General features: G+C 47.1%; 1 protein-coding gene across 3 annotated transcripts in view; it reads right to left on the reverse strand.

The window, feature by feature from the left end:
- The window catches only part of LOC114865947 (sodium-driven chloride bicarbonate exchanger-like), a 28,336-nt gene extending 7,271 nt beyond the window's left edge, over window positions 1-21,065 (reverse strand). Inside the window, exons 1-15 of one of the 3 annotated variants that reach the window (XM_029167523.2) lie at window positions 20,348-21,065; window positions 19,088-19,117; window positions 10,454-10,535; window positions 7,928-8,071; window positions 7,666-7,804; window positions 7,404-7,564; window positions 7,026-7,214; window positions 5,328-5,416; window positions 4,845-5,002; window positions 4,658-4,745; window positions 3,864-4,010; window positions 3,171-3,271; window positions 897-1,071; window positions 546-679; window positions 161-406 (exon numbers count right to left, since the gene is read on the reverse strand). In XM_029167523.2, the coding sequence (XP_029023356.1) occupies window positions 161-406; window positions 546-679; window positions 897-1,071; window positions 3,171-3,271; window positions 3,864-4,010; window positions 4,658-4,745; window positions 4,845-5,002; window positions 5,328-5,416; window positions 7,026-7,214; window positions 7,404-7,564; window positions 7,666-7,804; window positions 7,928-8,071; window positions 10,454-10,535; window positions 19,088-19,117; window positions 20,348-20,395 (1,931 nt within the window). In that variant the 5' untranslated portion in view covers window positions 20,396-21,065. Of the gene's footprint in view, window positions 1-160; window positions 407-545; window positions 680-896; window positions 1,072-3,170; window positions 3,272-3,863; window positions 4,011-4,657; window positions 4,746-4,844; window positions 5,003-5,327; window positions 5,417-7,025; window positions 7,215-7,403; window positions 7,565-7,665; window positions 7,805-7,927; window positions 8,072-10,453; window positions 10,536-16,860; window positions 17,077-19,087; window positions 19,118-20,347 lie in introns of those variants that run through there. The other 2 variants (XM_029167506.2, XM_029167515.3) reach the window with 2 other exon arrangements.
- Window positions 21,066-21,451: the final 386 nt, after the last annotated feature.

The raw sequence follows: 21,451 nt of genomic DNA on the forward strand, positions 1-21,451 counted from the left end.
CAGAAGGCACGCTTAGTTTGATTCAGCCTCCAGCCAGGCTGTGCTGCACCTACAGGCAAATGCCATTCATGTTGCAGGAAAGAAAGAAAGAAAGAAACAGCATCCTAAACCTTTTCTAATTTTTAAATTTTTCTAATAATCAAAGACCCGGAACACTTACGAGTACTGCGTGAGCTTCTGAAGGTTGTTGTTCTTGTTGATGGGGTAGTGCACCCCCAGGTGCAGCAGTTTCTCCAGGGCCTCGTAGATGAAAATGATGCAGATGAGCGCGGCGAATGCTTCCTCGGTGAAGCGTGTGATGTAGCAGACAAGCGAGCTGGCATCGGTGGCCACCAGCAGCAGACAGAAGAAGGCCGTCCACAGGCCAATGCAGGCCCTCAGGGAGAGGTAGGAGAGTCCGTATTCCCTGGGAGAGGCGGGAGGAAGGGGGGGGGGGGCGTCATCCTTCACGGCATTGCTGGTGAAGCGAGTGCAACTGCCATCTAAATATAAATGTTGTACTTGTTCACGTCCAGACCTGTAGAAACAGGGCTGAGGAGACCTACTTGCAAAACTTGTAGAGGATCTTCTCGAAGACGAGGACGGGTCCCGTGCTGCCCAGGATGGTGAGGGGCTGACCAGCGAAAAGAGAGTAGGCGATTCCAGTCATGGAGGCTCCGAAGAGGGACTCGATAGCACTCTGGACAGACAGCAACGCGGGAAGTAATGGGTTTAGTAGCGTAGCTACGCTGTAAACAGCAGCTGTTGAGAATCGCGCTCATTTCATTCAGAAGAGGCCGCAGTTTACTGCGCTAGCAACATGTGTCAACTCAGAAGCAGGCGGCGGATGCTTCTGAGCAAACATGTATTCACGGCGGACTCTCCTGTCTGTAAAGGATGAAGGCGGTGGCTCTTACAACGCGTCCCTCGGTGGCCTCGCCCAGGAGCCCTCCAAAGGTGATGACGGGAGACATGCACGCGCAGTAGAGGAAGAGGAAGGAGGCCAGACACTGCAGACTGATGGCGTCCGTGTAGTCGGAAAGGTAGTGAGGAGCCTTTCGCTTGACGTCTAATAGGAGCCCGCCGCAGAACCTTCAAGGAAGAAGGCGCCACAGTCGATTACTAAACATCTGTGACATTTGGAAATTTTGACATTCTTAGGATTTATGACAGCTTTAATATGCTTATAGTAAAATAGTGAATCAATAGTGCTTTTTATATGCCGATAAATAATGTTGGAATTATCATTATAGTCAAGCAGCTCAGTGAGGAAAGTGTCAGTTAGGACAGTTAACCAGGATGTTGTGAGTTCAAACCCAGCTAATCCCAGTAGAGGTTCAAAATTTTCAAATTTCTCTAAATTGATATGATTGTATTGTGTGTATCCTGTGAAAAATACTCGAAGACAACCAACTTTTACACCTTAAGCCTAACATAAAACAAACTATTGTGTTATAATACTGCAGTGTTTAGGTTCTGCTTTAGTGGATCAGTGTGATCATCGTCTGCAGTATTTCCAATGACTCACTACTCAAACCACAGGATGCACTACTTGAAAGCAGTGAAGTTCATCCTGTTGTTCTGCACTTCATCTGTGTACTTCCACACGTGTGTGTGTGTGAATGTCAATTCATGCGTTCATGTTAGGTGGAGGTGGTTGCCATGGCAACGGTGGGAGGGGATTTCATCCCTGTTTGAATCTGAGCAGAAGGCAGCTATGCCACGTCCCAGGAGGTGGGGGTGGTGGACGGAGTACGTTAGATAAATGAAACTGGGCTTTCAGCCAGTTTCGCTGGGATCAGATCCTGCTCCCCATCATACTGCAGCTCAGCAGAGACACATCACTCACCCCCGGTATTAAACCTGCAACATAAACACTAGCACTACACCTTTCCTGTACTGCATCATTCCACTGTATCCCTGGTCCAAAGGTCTCCTCAATGATAAGGTGATATTTGTATACATTTTCTATGAATGCCTTGTGACGCATCCTGTCTCTTCTACCTGTAAATTATATGAAGATGAAACCCTTTTTATCTAGAGGTTTCTGTTATACACTACATACGTCATACACAGGAATGACTAAGACTGGGTGTCTGTCTATTAATGCACAAATGTTTTCTTCAGGTAGACTGAGCTGCAAATGTGTGAATTGGTTTATGAGTAATTAGTGTAGACAGTGTAATTTTTTGTATATTTAGGCTCAATTTAGCTTTGATACTGAATATTATTATATATGTATATATATTATTATATTATATATATTATGCATATATGAAAAAAAGGTTATAGTTAGTAATATTTGCAAAACATTTTGTAATTAAAATTCAAAATCATTGAAACTACAGCAGAAAGCTACTGGTTAGATAACCAGTATAAGATAACAGTTGATCTTTATGTAAAAACCTGCATTATTTGGTTAACCTCACTGTACTTCTCAACTAAGCAAACATGGTAACTAAATGTTTGAGCCTCTCGCCCTATGGAAGCTGGGTTAGGCTCCAGCACCCCCCTGAAGATAGATGGATGGATGGATGTTAAGCCTCAGCTAAAGTAAAGCAGTAGCAAACTTCAGCAGACAAAAGAAAACAAGAATGTTCTTCTACTAATAACAGTTTTCTGTCTTTTTCCATCTCAAACTTTATTGAAACAGACAATGTTACCTTAAGGCTAATTCCCCCTATGAAACAGTATGCCCTGCCCTGTTTTCTAGTCAGTGCATTCATCAGTATTTGTGCCAAAAGAAGGTGAGCTCAAGTACGGAAGGGTTATTGTGCAGTGAGCCCCACAGTAAGAAGGATCTGGGTCCGAGTCCCAGTACTGTATGTATAGGTTGTATGTTTTATTGGATGCTCTGTCTTCCAGTGTGTATAGTGAGTATTTCCACATGGTAACGTGTTATTGAATCAAATGTTAACACTGTTGGGGTGTTGAAGAATGTGACTTTATGTGTGGGATTGCATGCTTGAATAGATCTAAACTCATACTGGATTCAAAGTCATACAAAAGCTCTTTGTGGAGGTGAAGCGTGAGGAATGAGAATCGCCAGCAGAGTAGTGGGCTCTTGAAGGGAGCTAAATTTATCGTTTGGGGACAGGGGGGTGTCTAACGGGCGACAGGAAGGCTGGGACAAAGGAGAGCCTTAAGAGCTCAGGGCCTCAGAAATCACGCTGTGTCTACCTCACACTTACCTCCCAGTGCGCTGGAGCTCAGGGCCCCCGTGGCCCCCGTGTTCCTCGGACTCGCCCAGATCTGTCACTCCATTGGGAACGGGAGGAATCTTCCGCTTCTCCTGTGGTTAAGATTTAAGTTTGAGTCATACATGTGATCAAACACAACATTAATGCTAACATACGAAAATAAAACTGAACTTAAGCAAGGATCTAACGCATCTAGATCCAGCACACAGTTTGTGTGCATAATGATCCGGCTGCAAAGTGGTGAACCATTAATTCACCACAGGAACCTAATGACTGCAAGAAAGGACAAGACCTGAAAAGCATCTCGCTACTTTAATCAAAAAGTAGCTGCGAATTTTCTCCCGCAGACAAAATGGCCGATCGCTTTTCAAAGCAGCCCAAAAATAACAGATGGTTGAAAAATAAGTGATGTTTTAGAAAAGGATTGAGAACAGAACCCTGGGGAGCGGCTTCAAAGCACAGAGCAAACCGCAGCCCAGATTAGAGGCGAATGCAGATGTTTAAATATTCCTCAGCAGGAGTAGCAAGGCAGCAATGACTCACAGGGGCATTGTGTAAGCACACAGACTATCAAAACAGTCAAATGGGCAGTTATGTGAGGCTCTCTAAGGACAATGGCATTGATTTTACAATCACACAAGCAATATGAATGAATAATTTGTGATTTTTTATTTTGTTAAGCACCTGAGAGGGCACGTTTTTAGGAGGCTCTATTCTGATGGAGGGGTCCCACTCTCCAGGCGGCAACACTGTCACCTGGTCCAGAAACTCGTCGATGCCGGCCACCAGGTCGTTCCTGTCTTTGGCCTTGTAAGCGACATCATGGAAAATCTGTGGAGGAGGGCAGCGATTTACTGCTTCTGTAGATGTCGCCGTTGCTCTCACGTCGCACGAACTGCACGGTCACCGACTCGCAACGGACACATCTGTGCAACTCATGTACAGTATTTTTCATATGACTAACAAGATCTATTAAACTATTAGCATGCCAGTGAATCTACATACGAGGTATGGAAATTGTTACAGAGTCAGATTCTTGTAAACAGTGAATAAAGCAGCAAATCAACGTGATGGGTCGATTCACTGCCATATATGACGAAGTAGGTTGACAGAGCTGCTATTTTAATACGTCCTGCGAGGGAAAAAGGGCAACATCTGGCTCGGATGCTGCTGACATTAGCTCACTGTACTGTGGGAAATCCTGTGGTATCCTTTGCTGCCTCCAGGATCCTAACACAACCAGCTCTGGTTGACAACACTAATTATATTACTAGCATTTATTTATAACTGTCACTGGGGATTGAGCTGATAATATAACTGTAAGTTGCTTTAGTACTGTATAAATCAGCATGTTTAAAGAAGATTTTAAAGCATAAAAACATTTAAATATCTGCATCGTTACTGCAGTGAGGAATAAGCTTAGGATTCATTCATAGAATGTTATTATGCATAATGTATAATGTACTTAAAGGCCTCACCTCATCGGTCATCAGGGTAGCAATTGACCGTCCAATTTCATGATACTGTGCTCCTTTCCCCATGGGACCAAGCAGGATGAAAAGGAACCTGTTTAACACAGAGATTACAGGTCACTCACATCCTCTTCTCTCACATATGAGAAATGGAGATGAGCAGAGGCCTCGGGGGGCGCGCTCTGTTTATTACCTGGTGGTGATGGGAACCTCGGCCAGGCCGTTGAGCAGCACAGCGGGGGCCAGGCGGATGAAGGCCACCACGGGGCGGTCGAGGAAATCCAGTTCCCCCACCAGGACATTGGAGGCCTCAGCACCAGGAGGGATCTTCTTCATGAAGTGAAGGTCAATCTGGGAGACAGAAAGAAGCCAAAGACTTCATGATTTGGACAAAAGTGTGGCATGTATAACAAAGACATATTAAAGTATAGTTTGAGACAGATAGGTTGGATGGCATCAGTTATCTAATAAAATACAAATTAAAAGCGGGATGTGGACACAATAAGAAAACGAGCTTTACTCCTGTTAAATTCCAGTCAGTTTCCCAGGGTAAGAAACCAACGGTGACCACTTCACATGTAACCCAACCTCAGTAAAATATACAGAAGTAGTCCTGAGTCCAACTATCAGTGGCGGTGGATAAACAGCAGCACCAGCAGTGGGTCCGCTGGCTCACCTTGCTGAAGTCCACAGCGCTGTTTTCTCGGCTGACGTCCTGCTTGCCCTCGTTGTTGGTCGGCTGGGCCTGAGGTGAGACCGTTTGGCCTGTCAGGCAGAGCAGCATGTCAGTTTCACAGAGGCTCGGCTTATCACAATATTACAGACAAAGGGCTCCAGTGAGTGACTGCAGGGTACAGTTACATTCTCTGAAAAACAGGGTACGACACTGAAGCCTTTTTTTTCAGAGTGTACCACTGGTTAATGTCAGGAGGGTCTGATGAACAGATCAGTGGTGCGCTGCTGGCCTGAGCTCAACCTGAAGGCTAAATGCAGTTGGTCCAAATCAAGTTTTGGAAAGAAAGTGAGGAACAATCTTTCACTTTTACATGATTTTCACATTCACCCGTGCTCATTTCAATAGGTTTTTTACAGTTTTTGCCATTTGCTTCAGTGTTGCTGAAACAAATTCAAAGATTGTTCCTTAAGAAAATTCAGTTTCAAGCAAAAGAAAAGGCAAAAATAAATTTTAAAGAAAGTGAAACAATTTGACATTTTCAGTATTTAAAACAGAACTCTGATGTCACTCTCACGGTTTTTCTGCCCATTAGCTTAGCTTAGCATGAGATATACAGTGGTACCTCATTGCTTTGTTAAAGTCTTTTAGTTACGTTAATGGGCTGAACCAGCTGGAGCTGTGTATTATCATATCATCAAACTGTGCTAAAATATTTTATTTTAAAGACGACTCAGATGTAAAAGAAAATATTTGTTATTAGTTCAAATTCAAAGCAAAGACCATTAGTAATTAGTGATTGTTAGACGTTCTGAATGTCAGTGATAAAGCTTCTTTAATTTTTAGTTACTGAACACACGGTTAAAAAGAGGAGAGTATCATCAAACAACTGGTGCATTTAAATCATTCATCTGACAAAAGAGCACGTCTGCGTGATTAACACCCCTCACTTTACATGCGTCGCTTCAATGACAAATAGTTCATCTAGGAGATTTTTCATTTTTCGTTTAGTTTTCCAGATTTGCACCTGTCGTGAGGAGACCCTCCTCCTCCTCAGTGTGTTCGTCTATGTGCCGTATACTGCCGTCTAGACTGTGAAGCATCAGCTAAGGCGTCCTGATTGCCTGAGCACATCTCCTCCTCCCTGTCCTGCTGTGAGATGGGACAATAGCCTTGTGCGCGAGCCTGAAGAGCGCTAAGACGGTTGCTTTTGCTTTGGTCAGAGGCCGCGTCTGGGGTGGTGTCGCGCAAAGGTGGCGGGAGGATGGACAGGCATGACACACAACACACACACCGCCGCCATGCCACGCAGGGGAGGGCCCGTTTCAGTGGCGCATTCTTGGGGGGTGTTCTTTTAAGAGACTTAATGGTACGATAACAGATGCCATTTACTGGTTGAATAGCAGTGAAGGACACGCGTGCAAATCACAGCAGACACAGACAACAAACACGCACACAAACACGGAGAAACACAGACAAGAGGAGAAAAGGAGATATTAAAGAGCCGTAAAACATCACGTCACATATGGAAACGCTGCGAAACCATGAAGATTACACTGTGTTGCATACTGTACTTATTCACATATAACAGCATAGATGATTCATATAAAGCAGAGAATAAGGCAGACTGCAGTCATGGAAACTGACAGGTGCTCATGTACAGTAGGTGCAGGCGTGGGTGTGTTCAGACCATTCGCTCACCATTCTTGTCCATGGAATGAGGCTCAGACTGCTTCTTGCCAATGTCGGCGAAGGAGCGTACGATGGGGATCCGGTTGGCCAGCTTCTTGTGGTTCTGGTGGTGGTGCTGTTTGAGCAGGGCTTCCCGGATCTTTACCCTGGCGTCCTGACCCAAAGCGCCCGAGGCCTCGTGCTGATCCAGAACCATGTCTGCACAATGAAGACACAACGGCAGTGATGTAGGGTTCCATATTACATTTGAGCTCATTTAAACTGATGAAGGCTAGTCCTGACACTGTTGCTTGTAGAGGTGCCTTGTGGGTAATGAGGGCACCATGTCTTCACCAAGAATAAAAACAGGTGGAGTAAAAACAGTATTTCAGAGCCATGAGTCCGTACCTGCGATCTCCTCCAGGGAGTTGGCCCTCATGTCAAGCATCACGGTCCCATTCATGATGCAGCTGCGGAGCTCGAAGAGACTGTGCAGCGACAGAGTAGCGACGTAGGGTTTACTCCACCGCTCCCCTCCGTCCTCAACGTCCTCCTCGAACTTCAGCCACCTGAAAATGCAAAGAGACGCCGTGGAAGAACTAGCAACTGATAACTACTGTGATTAGCTTGTGTGCAAATAAGACAGGTTGAACAGAGCCAGCTCTTGTACCTGGCTGTCTCTCTCCATTCAGCGTCCTCGCCCTCCTTCAGGCAGATTTCATCCAGCTCAGTGAACAGGGCATGGGGGATGTGCTCCTCATCACCGTCCTCCGTCCCCAGAAGAAACTGTACCCTCTGAGCCGGTGTGTCTACAGCAGCAAACGGCAGCAAAGGAGAATTCAGAACGATATGGAATGTGATGAAGAACGCGGCGATGCTTGAAGTGACGGCGGTTTGGAGCCGACTCCCGCAGCTTCACGCCAGACACCGACCGTGTGACGGGGATTCCCGACCGTCATCAGTCCCAGAGTCCCTCTCCTTAGACCTCTTCCTGTGTCTGTGTCCATGGTGACGGTGACGCCGGTGCGACCTCCGACCCAGGGGAACGTGAACCCCAATGTAGAGAGTGCGGTGACCTGAAGGCAGCAGTAACAGAAACTACTAGGAGATTCTTCTTAAAACAAACAGAAATGAAGCCGCACAACCGGGGGCACTGAGATGTTCTGTTCTGGAGTTCTGTTCTGTTCTACATGGTATCCAGAAAGCATGTGGATGCCAGGTTAGGTCCTACAGTAACTAGCAGGTTCATGGACAAGGACAAAGACCATAGATTTAGAACAAGCATTTGCAACAGCTTGGTACAAGTCCGTCAAAGGAGTAAATAGACTGTAGTTCAGAAGCTGGGCAGACGTTGAGAGTTCTGTTTCCTCAGTATTAGTAATAAATCAAATAATCATCCAGTGACTGACTGGCACCAAAACAACCACTGACGCCCAGCAGCAGGAACCAATAAGTTAGTCAGAGTGGAAGCAGAAAAGCGAGCGTCCTCTCTGAGCATGTTAAAATCGATTTTGAAATCAGATGACTTCTACAATTAGGGTTATTTTTATTTGAAATCAATACAGAACAAAAAGGCTTGGATTCTGAAAGGACAGTGTCTGTGTGTGTGTGTGTGTGTGTGTGTGTGTGTGTGTGTGTGTGTGTGTGTGTGTGTGTGTGTGTGTGTGTGTGTGTGTGTGTGCGTGTGCGTGTGTGTGTGTTTGTGTGCGTGCGTGCGTGCGTGCTTGTGCGTGTGTGTGCGTGTGGGTCATCTTAAGATAATGTGAGACGACTTTCTCCTCTTTTATTGCGGCTGAGCTGCTCGGCCGTCGCCTTCTTCCCGCCGGCCCTTGACTCGTGGCTGGACACAGACGAGGCTGCTGGACACCCTGTTCTCTTTATCTGCCTCTTGTGCCATGTGCGGCGCCACAGTGTTGACACCAAATGGATTTATACCCCGGGCAAACGAAAGCCTTGGAGCTACAGGGAGGCGCTTCATCAGGGGAGCGATAGCTTGGTTTTGATTTAATATTTCCTCTTTCTTCTACCACATAGAAGATGCAGTGATGCATTGCCAAAGCAATACTCATACATCCTCCTCTAAAAACCTAAATGCTTTAACTTGTTAAGAGACATGACTAATTACACCGTGGCACAGACGTATGACTCACTACAGTGAACAGACAAACCGTGCACCAATAGGAATGTAGGATGGAGGTGAAGTGATGCGTCGTGTTGAAGCCGAGCTGTACGTCAAACTGTCTCTGCCGTTTCAGGGCTCTCACTCTGCTGAGCTGCTGTGCTGTAGAAGCAGTCATCCACAGCAAACTGCTGTTAGCGCCGGGTAAATTATGTATGTCACCGCGGGAGCGGGCAGCGACCCGGGCTTCGCACACGAAGCCACATTTCACAGCAAAGGGCCCCTTTTTCAGCAGACAGAAGCCGTAAAGCAGCCGAGCCAAACATAAGGGAAGAGCAGGACGGCGTTAAGCCTCGCGTCAGGCCGATTTCACAGAAATAACTCCTCCTTCAGGCCTCAACTGCTGCTGATGTCACACAGTCTTTTCTTCCGCTGCAGTGTTTTAGTGGCTTTCAGTCAGTCGAGGCAATGGTGTGTGAGTTCGCCTGCTTCGTGTCTTTGTGTGTGTATTCATGTATGTGCTGCGTTACATGACCGCTAAGAGCAGCCTGATGGCAGAGGGTTGGGCCGTGTCTCCAACTTGCTGTGATGCAAATTGGTTGGGCGCTAGTTACTTTATCAGCTGTGGACAAATCTACATTTGGTGCAGTAGAGAGCATTTCCAGCAGCAGTGAGTGCAGGTATATCATGTGTGTATTAGTGTGAAGCTTGATAGACACAGACGGTCTATAGGGAGACGACTTCAGGGGATCTCCTCCTGTTTGGTGCTGATGCTGCGCCAGCGTCGCCACGGCGACAGACGGAGAGGTCGCCATTACAGTAGCAATCAGCCGAGGACGCGGGTCCATTCGAGATGAAAGGCGCCACGTCACGCACACAAGGATAAAGAGTGAAATTTCCGCCCGGCTGCTCTGGTGAATGTTGCTTGGCAACAGTAATGCAAAGCACGACTGGTGAAGCAGAATCAATTCTACGTCTATTATATTTCACCTTTCGGATTTAATTTCCTCTAAGTGGCTCATTTTGTTTTCTCGTCTTTTCTGAAGTATACTTACACAGAAAATGTGAGGTTGGTGCTATTAAATGCACAAAAACAGGTTTATAAATGGGGGAGATGAGTTCAGATAATTTGAGTTCTGGAACATTAAACCTTTATAGCTAAAAACTTAAATCCAAACTGTTTTAACAGGCTGAGCTGTTGCTAGCTGCTGTTGTTAGTCATTACATTATCACGCCCATCGGTTATTGAAGATACCAAACTATGTTCTATATAATTTTGGTATTATTTAACTAAGAATGTCCAGTACATGCAGGGAGGGAAGCAGTGAATGGTTCTCACCTTCTAGTTCTTCCTTCTCAAAGTTAGTGTTGAGCATGGAGCGTGTGCCCCCACGGTCCACCACTGCCTCCTCATCCGTTCTCTGGAAGACACAAACAGAGAAGACACTGTTACTCATCAGGTCAATCAAGCACACGCAGAAATACAGAGATGGAGAGTCATCATTTTTTCATCACTGAGAGTGTTGATACTGTATTTGATGTGAGGACATTTCACATTTCATAAGACTGATCTCCTGCTACACAGGCACACATCTGTCTCAGCAGAACTTCCTGTACTGAGCAAAGCAACATTTCATGTAAGTTGTTATGTAACTCTGAACCCCGTGTACCAGCGGGATGCAACCTCGAATACACACAAATACACACACGCGCAGGGAAATTCAGCATTACAAGAATAAGTTTGTGTTGCCGTCGCCGTGGCACTGGAAAACACGCTCATAGGCCGAGTGCCAGAATACAGCGGGCTTGAGTCGTGGTTTTAACAAGAATGCACCGTTGTGTGTGAGCCTTTAATCGCGTAAATGCTCTGAGACACACACACACACGCGTGCACACGCGCACACACACACGCGCACACACACACACACACACACACACACACACACACACACACACACACACACACACACACACACACGCATGGAAAGACGCAATTCCCAGGAAGTGGAGCAACTGCAGGCGCGAAACGACGTGTGGAGTGAAGGGAAGGAGGACCGGTGCTAATGGATGCAACGTAGTGCTTTTCTAGTTATTCTGCGCTATAAATAGCACTGACCTTGAAGACTTAAAAAAAAGAATCGGTCTGTGAGAGCTCTGTCTTTTAATATTCAGTGAAAACACTGATTTAGTATGCATGCTCTATTCAATTGAATGGAGTTGTTCACATCTTCACTACCTCGTCCGGGGGCAGATTGTGAGAAATGAAAACATCCACACAGACACACAGCTACTGAGGCTGATCACAGTTACACTGAACACTTTAAATGAAGCCAAATCAGCTCCATTAGTGGATCCAAAACTCTACAACCAGCACACACATATTATTTAAATATTATGTGATCCAGCACAGGTATGGATAGCCTCAGCGTTGTTGGCTTCCAGTGGTTGCGCTGATCAAACACACAAGCTAACAACGGCGCCTCCCAGCCATGGACACCAGCACAGAGAGTCACCTCCTCCATCACCTTCCTGCCTCCTCGTCCATGACTCTGCCTCTCTGCTCTCTGTGGGCGTGCTGGTGGTGAATATAGAGCACTATTTATTATGTGGAGCATTTTCTGCATCATCTGCCCTCTCAAAGTCCTCTGTGAATTTGCTGCAGGTCTCTTGGCTTTTACCTGTCTTACATCGGGTCATTAGTTATTTTTTAAATTGTCTTAAGTGACTTGTTCTCTGCACACAGGTCATTGAGGTTACAAGCAGCAAAGGTTCAGGTCAAACTGATCTCCAAAATTATTGTGATACTAGCGTTCCTATTTTCAGTCAACTGCATTTTATTTTGAATGATTTAATTTAATGTTGATAGTAATAACCTCAACCATTTATTGAAATACCTGCATTGTTTCTAAACTTGGTTGGTGTAAATGAGGCCGACGTGTTAAAATCAACTGTGAACAAATAGTCAGAAAAAATAATCATCATTAATTATTAAGCACCGTGCAGCTTTTCCTCACAGCCACAGGATTTAAATCAATCATAATGGAGCCCGCACTGGACTGTAAATAACTAGATTCAAAACCAAATGACACAACAGACATGTGGTGTAGTCGAGCCGAAGGTGCCTGATGCTGGCCATCAATCTGTGATCCTCAGAGATTAAGCAACTGCTGCTACGACACGACCGCTCCCTTACACACAAACACGCAGTCGCACACATGGACAAGCACGTGAGGGACAACCCTGCCGTGGAAGCGACGTGGGGACAGATGCTGAGAGCTGACATGGTGGCTTCACTGTACACAAGGACAGCAACACAACACAGACACCAACGCACACAGGCCACAGGAGCACTGTTTTCCCCCAGCAGATGGTTAATGCTAATCCGAAAGACTTTGACATTTTCTCTATGTGTTAATTTCATCTTTGTTCATGCCTCTGCATCTCAATTCCCTCTGGTCCAATCCTCCGCACAAGCACGCTAAGCACTGCACTCTATTTGCTGAATGATGAAGCACATGAGGCACGGAGGGGGGCGAAAAGCTCATGAAAGACCACATAATGCAGAGCAAGTCCCTGTCGCCGCTGCGCGGTGACGGCGGCAGAGGGACGGCAGCGTCTGCGACGAGCCTGGGGGTGGAGCCCAACCGGTGCTGCTACAGTATGTGGTCCTACAGGTCCCTAGAGAACCTTCCTCAGCCTCAGGACCCTTGACCCGGGAGAACTGGATCTAAATTCAGTCAGTCTGCAGTTTGAGGACAACCTTTGGAAACAGGAGTGAGGCCTTAAAGGTAGCAGGAACTCCTGTCTGTCAACCCACTGTGATGCTGCCTGTGTCCTCTGCATTAGCACTGCAGTGACCTCTGCATCACTGCGGCTAAATATAACATATAGAAATAAAAACATAAAGCTTGTGGTATGTCACACCAGTCAGAATGCGTCCTTCGTGCTGTTGCTGTGTTCTTCTAAAAAGCACTGCAGCATCGCTTTGACCCTCAAAGCTTCTGGGAACCTTTCTGCAGGACTCCAACCGTGGACCCTGAGGTGCCCCTTAGGTCGGTTTGTGCCATGGGTTTTCTCTGAAACACTAACCATATAGCATTAGCTAACATTCCTTTAACCCAGTCCTTCTCCTCTAGCTACTGTACGTGCACCTTTTATATTATTTTTATTTTATTTTTATTTATTGAATGAATAAAATCTTTTTTCCTGTCACATTGCGGTTGTTTACTCTTTCCCCATTACAGCAGTTTATCTGAATTATATTTTAAGCCCAATAGTATGGCTCTCATTGTTTGGTTCTAAACAAAGCTTTACCCTGCTTAGTATGACAGATGAGGCCAGAATCTCCTGCCTGCAGCTCCCTGTTTCTATTTATAGCTACTAGTTACTCTGCTTCATATGGCTGAACCCACACCAGCCCAGAAGACCGCATCCCCGCTCGCCAATCTGGGTTGAGATTAATCTGCCAGCCTTTACTGCAGGATAATACCTTGTCTCTGACCATGGGATCAGCGATGGAGGAGGCCCTGCGTGCATGCTGGAGAGAATTAAATCAGTTGTTTCTCGGGTTGGCCCGTTGGTCGTTGATGAAGCCTTCCGGGCCAACAGGAGGACAGGGCACGTGTTCCAGACTCCAGGGGAGTCAAGATGGAGGAGGTGGAGGAGGGGAGAGAGGCAAATGCTCTAATGTAACAATGTATGAATGTATATTTGTCTCTACGGTGTCCGTGTTGAAGCTTGTTTCCATCAGATGTGCAGCCTGTGCAGATTCCAAAGAAGCAGGCTGAGTATAATACATATACTGTACAGCAGAGGCATGCATACGCATGCTAATGCATACAGTACAGAGGCTCTGCAGGCAGTGGTGATGGGGGACCAGTGTGGCTGAATGAGCTCAATGAGGAGGAGAAGGCAAAAGGCTTGGAGCCCGACACGAACCGAGGAGCAGAGGATGCGCTGCCATCATGCAGTGGTCAGTGTGCACGCGTGTGTCTATGTGTGTGTATGTGACGGCAGGCAGCAAAGTGACCTTGGTGGGAAATGCTTGACTTTGGGCTCCATCTGATTGTTATTCAATGGACATTCTGTGGCTTTAACAGGTGAGCGCTGAACACAGGTTCTGTCCGTTCTGGCTCAGTTGTTTTAATGAGGGCCTTACATGAATTTGTACAAGCCGCGGGTTTTGACGGCTAATAGAAGCTTGTATTTTAAGAGAGGAAGGATATTGTTAAGATATTATCCTAATAATATAAATAAGCCTGTTATTCTAAGTCTGTTTCCAGGTGCTGGGGAGAACTACTGCAGATATTATGTCTAAATGTTTAAAAGGTCTCTAAAGGATAAAGTCTGATCAATTGCCTCAAGCTATTTCATTTAATTCAGCGCTGGTCATGAGCTAAGGATCTGAACTGAAAATAAACCTGAAGTGAGGTGAACAGCATCAAAAAGGCACCAGTGCTTCTGTTGTATTGGATGCGCTCAAATATAACTGGCCACCGTGAACCTAGTGTTATAACGTAAGAGGAGTGACATTTGGTGCTACTTTCTATTAATCAGCAAATGTAATTCTCTGTCATACACTATATTTGATAAGAAATCACTTAAGTGCCAAACCCTAAGGATTACCACAAGCCAGCGCCTTGGAATAACTGGGGATTCTGGAGGCAGTGGAGATTAAAATCCCCAAGTTCAGTATGTGAGGCCAGGCACAGTTCCCACATATTATTTCATTATCATGTGACTGATGTCTTAATTACATATTTTTATAAAAGCTCTAATGTTCCATTATCATTCATGGCGAAGGAAAAATACAATTCACATTTTATCACTTTTGATTTGGCGTGTAACAAATGATTCCAGAAAGTGTGAACGTGATGTGAAATCTGTGTGAGGTTCCTTCTTGAACATCCTGCTCCGAAACCACAGCAGCCGCTCTAAGACGTCACGGTCCGGATGCCCGGGTAAGACCGGAGTTCAAGGTCTCGGCAGAGACCCTGAGAGAGGGCCAGCCCGGTCGGCTCTTGCTCCCATGTAAACCACGCTGCCACCGCTCTGGAGCCGGAGAGTGATCATAAGACTGTGATTCAGCCTGTCACAGCGCAGGCGCCTGGAGCGACTGACGATCAATGGGACTAATGCTGCTGTGTATGAACAAAAGGTTGTGGGATGATGCTTTTACAATATTAATAGGAAGGTTTTAAATCACTGATTCCACAAATAAAGTTGACCTTGAATTTATAAAATTATGACAGAAGAGTTTTAGAACCGATATGTTTGATGACCAACCATCAAATTCTATCATGCGCTGCTAATGTGAACAGGAGTTCAGCTTGAATCTGTATAAAAACACCAAAAGCCTAATACAGCTTTTTAAAGGAAATCCCTCCCCTTCTAATCAGACTGAGTAGCTCCTTCGAATGTATTTACTCAAGACCTTTATATAGGTACGTTAGGTATTTACTAAGCATTAATAAGCATTTATTAAGATGTGTTGTAACCAAACTATGGAAAACACCATGCAGGACAATGCGGATGGAAAGGATGCGAGCTGCTTTGAACCCAGTGTTTGAGCTTTCAGTGTTGACTGACACCTCAGCAGGACGTAACTAACAAACAAAACAACAGAGAGAACAGTGTCTTCAAGTGTCAACTGCAGATCAGCAACAGAGATTGTACTGAATCACCCTAGACTGAAAAAAATAGAGACCTATTGATTCTCGCAAGCTCGTTTCCAGGAACCTGTGCATCATCTCTCCTACTCTCGCTCTCACTGAGAAGCAAATAGGTGACCTCATTTCCAAGTTCTTCAGGGATCTCTCCTAGGGCCAACACAACAGCAGGGACATTTGTGCTACAATACCTGCAGATCTAGGCCAAACGGGAGGACTCGCGCCGCTTCTCCCCAGTACACCAGGAATCAGGATGCTTTCTACACAAACCCGGGACCATTAGCAGTTATTGTGACTGTGTGCTTTCAACCTGCTTTAGTGGACCCTCTAGAGGAGCCAGCCTGCCTGGCTGCTAGCTAGCTAGGAGAGCAGCTATACGGCTATGACGGCTTCGGTTGTCATGGTTTTCATCCATACAGATGACCATGGTTGCCGTGGTGATGGCAGCATCGCATCGGCAACATCACAGGGCAGGGTACGCTAAACAGACTGGGGACATCAACGTATCATCATCACTGCCAGTTCTGCCAGATCGCGAAAGAAATGTGGATCCTGTGATGTGGAAACATCTCTGAGTTTGACATAGTACAAAACAAAAACAAATAGAAAACACAACAAAGAAATAGGACAAAACTATGCATATGTATGATATATGAATATACACACCACAAACACAAGCAAATCCTATTTTCCTGGCTTTTGTTCACTCATTCCTCTCTCACAGATCACCGGGGTCAGTGCAGTACAGTGTATAAGCTGCTCCCTGGGCCCAGAATGACAGTCCCATCTGTCAGCCAACCTCCTCGGGACCTTTCGCATGCACATCAGCACAACAGCACAACTGGCTCACTGTGCAGCGCACGAGGGATCTGTATTAACTACACATCCATTAACATTATGCAGCTCGGAAAACGGTGGGATCAAATCAGGCACTGTACACAAGCCTTTAACATTAGCTCCACAACTATTGTGTTTTACTTAGGTCTGAAAGTGGAAACAAACTTTTCCTGATCAAACCACTTTAAAGAGGACTCACCTCCCAACAAACCGCTGGTTCAGAGCCTAAAGAGCAGCCTACCTGATATATAAATCCCCTCTGGTGGTCCACAGAGTGCATGGCGTGCCTCCTGCAGCTTGGGGCAGAGCGCCCGCTAACTCCCCTCGTGTCTGCGGCAGTGGTCAGATGGACCGCGGCTGAGGCTCAGGGCCGAGTCCTGTCTGAGCTCAGACCGCGACTTTCTGATTGTGTGCGAAGAGACAGAAAGAACAGCGGAGAAAGCCGGCGTCGGCCTCTGAGTTGTGCCCGGCGGTCGAGCCCCCTCCCCTCCTCAGCTGCTCTCCCCCGCCGCTCCCCCCATGCTGGAAGACGCTAGCAGCCTGGCTCCGAACGCGTCCACCGCAGCAGCGAGTCAGCGCAGCTCTGCCTCCGTCGCTCCCTCTCCCTCCGACTGCTCTCATCCAGAGCATCCGGCGTTTCTGACAAGCGTCCATCCGCCAATCCCCCCCCCCCCGAGAGATTAGCGCTCTGACATCACTGATGCTGTGCGGCGTGCCGTGCTGCTCCGCTGACTCCCTGCGCTCGGTGGCTGCGTTACCTCGGGGTTCGCAGGAAGTCCATCCTCACATGCAAAAGTCTGTGTGTGTGTGTGTGTGTGTGTGTGTGTGTGTGTGTGTGTGTGTGTGTGTGTGTGTGTGTGTGTGTGTGTGTGTGTGTGCGCGCGCCTACCTGAGGCGAGGAAGCTGCTCTCCGGCTGTAATGCATTGTCAGCAAAACTGTGATCGAAACACAGTGCGCTAGAAACAGATCCAGATGAGCACGTGGTTGTTCATGCGGCACAGTCTGATGTGGCTACAAAATTATTACAGCGCTGCCTGTGCTTCATGCCAGCTGATAATATTTGATGAAGTAGAAGAGACGACACACTTCTCAGATAAGGATCGGACAGTCAACAGACACTGGATCTATAATTCTATATGTGGACCTCCATCCAGCTCTCTATCCTCCCCCTCCACCTTCGTGCCCTTCAACCCCGTCTCCATTGACGCTGCTATAATTAACCAGGGACGGGGGCACAGTGGGTCGAGGCTCCCGGCTGCGGTGGGGAGACTTCCCGCCCACGAGTCCAACATAGACCCCGCACCGATCCAAGAACAGGTCCACTCGCGGACAAAGACCCGGCTCTGTGACGTTTGCTCACGTTCTAGCAGAGTGTTTAATGAGCAGATTGATGCCACTCAAAAACAGTACAGATACTACACAACTGTTAGCTTAGCATCGCTAAGACTGGATGTAGGGACACTGTGCAGGTAACACTATAAACTACTTAATATATCATTAGTGTAATGAATGAAGCATAGTTTTAGGATTACACACTATCTACAAACAGTCAGCAAACAGGAGCAGGTACACAGTTTGTTCAAACTATTAATGGAAACAGGTTTTTTGCTCCTGACATCATTATATAAATGCTCGAGGTGAAAAGTGGCAGTCAAGCCAGTGGCCGACACTATGTGGTGAGTCTTGTCCTCAGTCTGGCTCACCGCCCGCAGTTGCATAAGCCATATTTTGTCATAACAGCACACGTTCGTCCAAACCCGCTGTACTGCGGGATCAGTCGCCCGCTCACGGTCACGCATGCAGCTTTTAAAGCCGCTTCGCATGTTCACATCTTTAACCCCTTAAGCGCCGCGGTGCATTCACGGGGGGGATGATCTGGGCCCCGCGTGGCTGACAGATGCAGAGTGACATGTGCGACCATTGTGGTCTAAAAATACACAACATCTGCTGAACAGGCTGGCAAATTAAAGATATTAACCAACTACAGCTGTGCGATATTACTCCACTGTACAGCTGATTATCGAAGTAGCAGCGCGATACGCTGTAACAACACAGTACCTGACAGAACACTGAATGTTCACCATTCAAATATCTATTATTGATGATTAGGTGCTCTACCCAGTGAAATGTCCTCTGTGATGAATGAATGAATGTATTATTATTATTATTATTGATGTTGTTGTTGTTGTTGTTGTTATTGCATTACTATTGTTGTTATTACTATTATTTATTCCGAAGCCTTCCTGACTTGTGCTATTTTAACACGTGCGTGTCCCGACCTCCCCTCCGTTTATCACCCTTTGCCCTTCTGCTCTTAATTTGCTGCTTTCGCTATTGATTTTCTCATTTCGACCATTTCAAAACAAGTTTTTAACGAGTGCATTACATTGAGCTCGCGTTGGTGTTGCCGGTTGGATCAATGTGACATTTTTGCAGGCCAGATGAAGCGAATGAGGAATGTACTCACCACATCTTTGTTCTCTTGGGAACTTTGTTCCTGCAAGTCAAAGAAGACGGAGTCATCAAATCAGTCAATAGCACAAAAGGAGCGAGGAGTCGGTGCTTTACTGTCACGCCGGGTGCTCTGCTTAAACACACTCGCCGCTTGACCTTGGGAACATGGGAACCTCATGGAACTTGTCACAATGCAACCACAATTTCCACACGCGCTTTGTGGCGAGAGGTCCCTGGGATTCTCGCCGTGCCCTCACCGAGCATGCCCGTACGCATCCCGGTGAAACCATGACAACGCGTTTGCTCGCTGCGCAGGCAGAGGGACATGGGAGGCAGCGATGAGTTACAGTGACAGGGAGGCGGGCGCCGCATTGGGACTGCAGCGGAGGCACGACGCTCGTCCCCCCCACCGCCACATTCGCCCCGTCGGGCTCCACTGTAAGCGCCGGAAACACCGAGTCGGCGTGTACCATGTCCACAAATGGAGCAAACGAGGAGAGCATTGATTTGCCTCCAGAGCGATCATTGCTTTTAAACAGGGCGAGAACACGGCGATCTATCTCATGTCTGGCGTCTGGCAGCGCAGCCGAGGCAGATGACTTTTTAATAAGCTTTGGCTCTTTTCTCATCTGAAGGCTGATGAGGGGCTGATTCCATGAATGCTGGAACCGAGTAAAGTCGTGATGCACATTAATCACATGTCACCTGTTATACACTCAAAGGGCAGGTGGTAAAGACAGAGATGCTCCTCGGGATCAAACACCTCATGCTCGTCTCCCTGCAACATCTAGTACCTGCACTCGGGCAACAGATTGTCCTATGAGGAAAAAACTGGGTCAGCTGTTAAAGCATATCTGGCCGACAGCATCCAGGATCATATCTATGCACGCGCTCAGATGCGTTTTAATTGTAGCTGCGGTGGAACATTGTGTCAACCTGTACGCAGCGTTGCAATGAAAAAACGCCTGCTGCGTGAACGCGTGAGGCTTTTCCAGTGAGCGCTTTAATCTTCCAGCTCCAGCGAGAGCTGAGCGCACGGTGGAAATATGGTTTTGTCTATTTATGGTGCGCAACATCCATGTTTGTCGTGACATGCGGGAGACCCAAAAACCGGCGGAGCGGCCAAAATATGGGTCATTTTAAAATACACATGTACTGAAAATGAATCAAGAAGCGATTATTTCCCACCGCGTGTTTTATTCTAATGAAAATGTCATAAGGCTGCAGCATATGAGAATAAATATAAACACGAAAGGCTCTATTTTAGTCCTACCGTTGGTAATAGCGGCTCCATTTGAGCGCCTTGATCCGTGATGTCCATCTTTTCTTCTCCTTGGCTTCACAATGGGGAAGTCGTGATGCGCTACAGTCCTCTTCTGCCAAACGCTGGTTGAACACGAACTGGAGGGGGGGTTAACTTCTTGGTGTTCTTTGCCCCCTTCCCCTCACATCCACCAGCCGGGTTTTCTTAAATGGACGTAGCAACGCGTCCTGCTCTACATAATTTACGCGTGGAGGAGGGAGGTAGCGCCTGCCGTTACACGCGCTCGAGCCTGGATGCGTGGACGGGGAGGCTCGCGGAACGTGCGCGTCGGTGCGCAGACCTTTCAGCACGAATTCGTTAGTGAGTGAGGGCTTTTCCTTCGTGCGTGCGTGCGTGCGTGCGTGCGTGCGTGCGTGCTCACGGGCGGCCGTGGGCATGAAACCCTCAGTTATGAATTTAAAGCCGCGGATTCGCCATTTGCCATCATTTCAGCAACAGTGCATAGGAGCCGTAGGTGTGATTTCACCTGAACGGGTCAGACGCCTCGGTGAAATCCATTATGAAGGAAGCAGCGGAACCCGGAGTGATGCTGCAATGCCTCCACATAGGCCTTTATGTGGGGTTGGCAGGCTGCTTCCAGTGCACGCGCATCACAGTGTGCAGCTTCAAATATGTATAAAAATGCATTCAGCGCAACAAGCAGGCCCACAGCCCGTCAGCCACAGGCGCACGCTGGTCGTCTCGTCATCATTTCTAGCCGCAACGCGCGACGCTGCGTCCGGATTACACAAGGAAGCCGCTGCTGCCGCCGCTGCAGGCGGGGTTTGTGCACTGGCGCCCCCTGGCGGACGCATGCGCGAAGCGTCGGACTTTAATTCATGCAATTAGCTCTGCTGCACCGAAAATGGACTCTATAGTAGGACGTCATTGGGGTTTGATTCATGCTGCCGATAAAGCCAAGGACAAGCAGCAGCACTAATGGAGCAGAGTCATCTGCTCCTGAAATGTGGACAACGTCCTAGGATGCAATGAGTTATGTGCCGCTATTGCAGCGTGGGTTGGAGTGTGGCGCAGTGAACGGCGCCCCAGGGGCTTTAATGAGCTCACATAAAG

The sequence above is a fragment of the Betta splendens genome, chromosome 2 (assembly GCF_900634795.4).
Source record: "Betta splendens chromosome 2, fBetSpl5.4, whole genome shotgun sequence".
Taxonomy (NCBI): domain Eukaryota; kingdom Metazoa; phylum Chordata; class Actinopteri; order Anabantiformes; family Osphronemidae; genus Betta; species Betta splendens.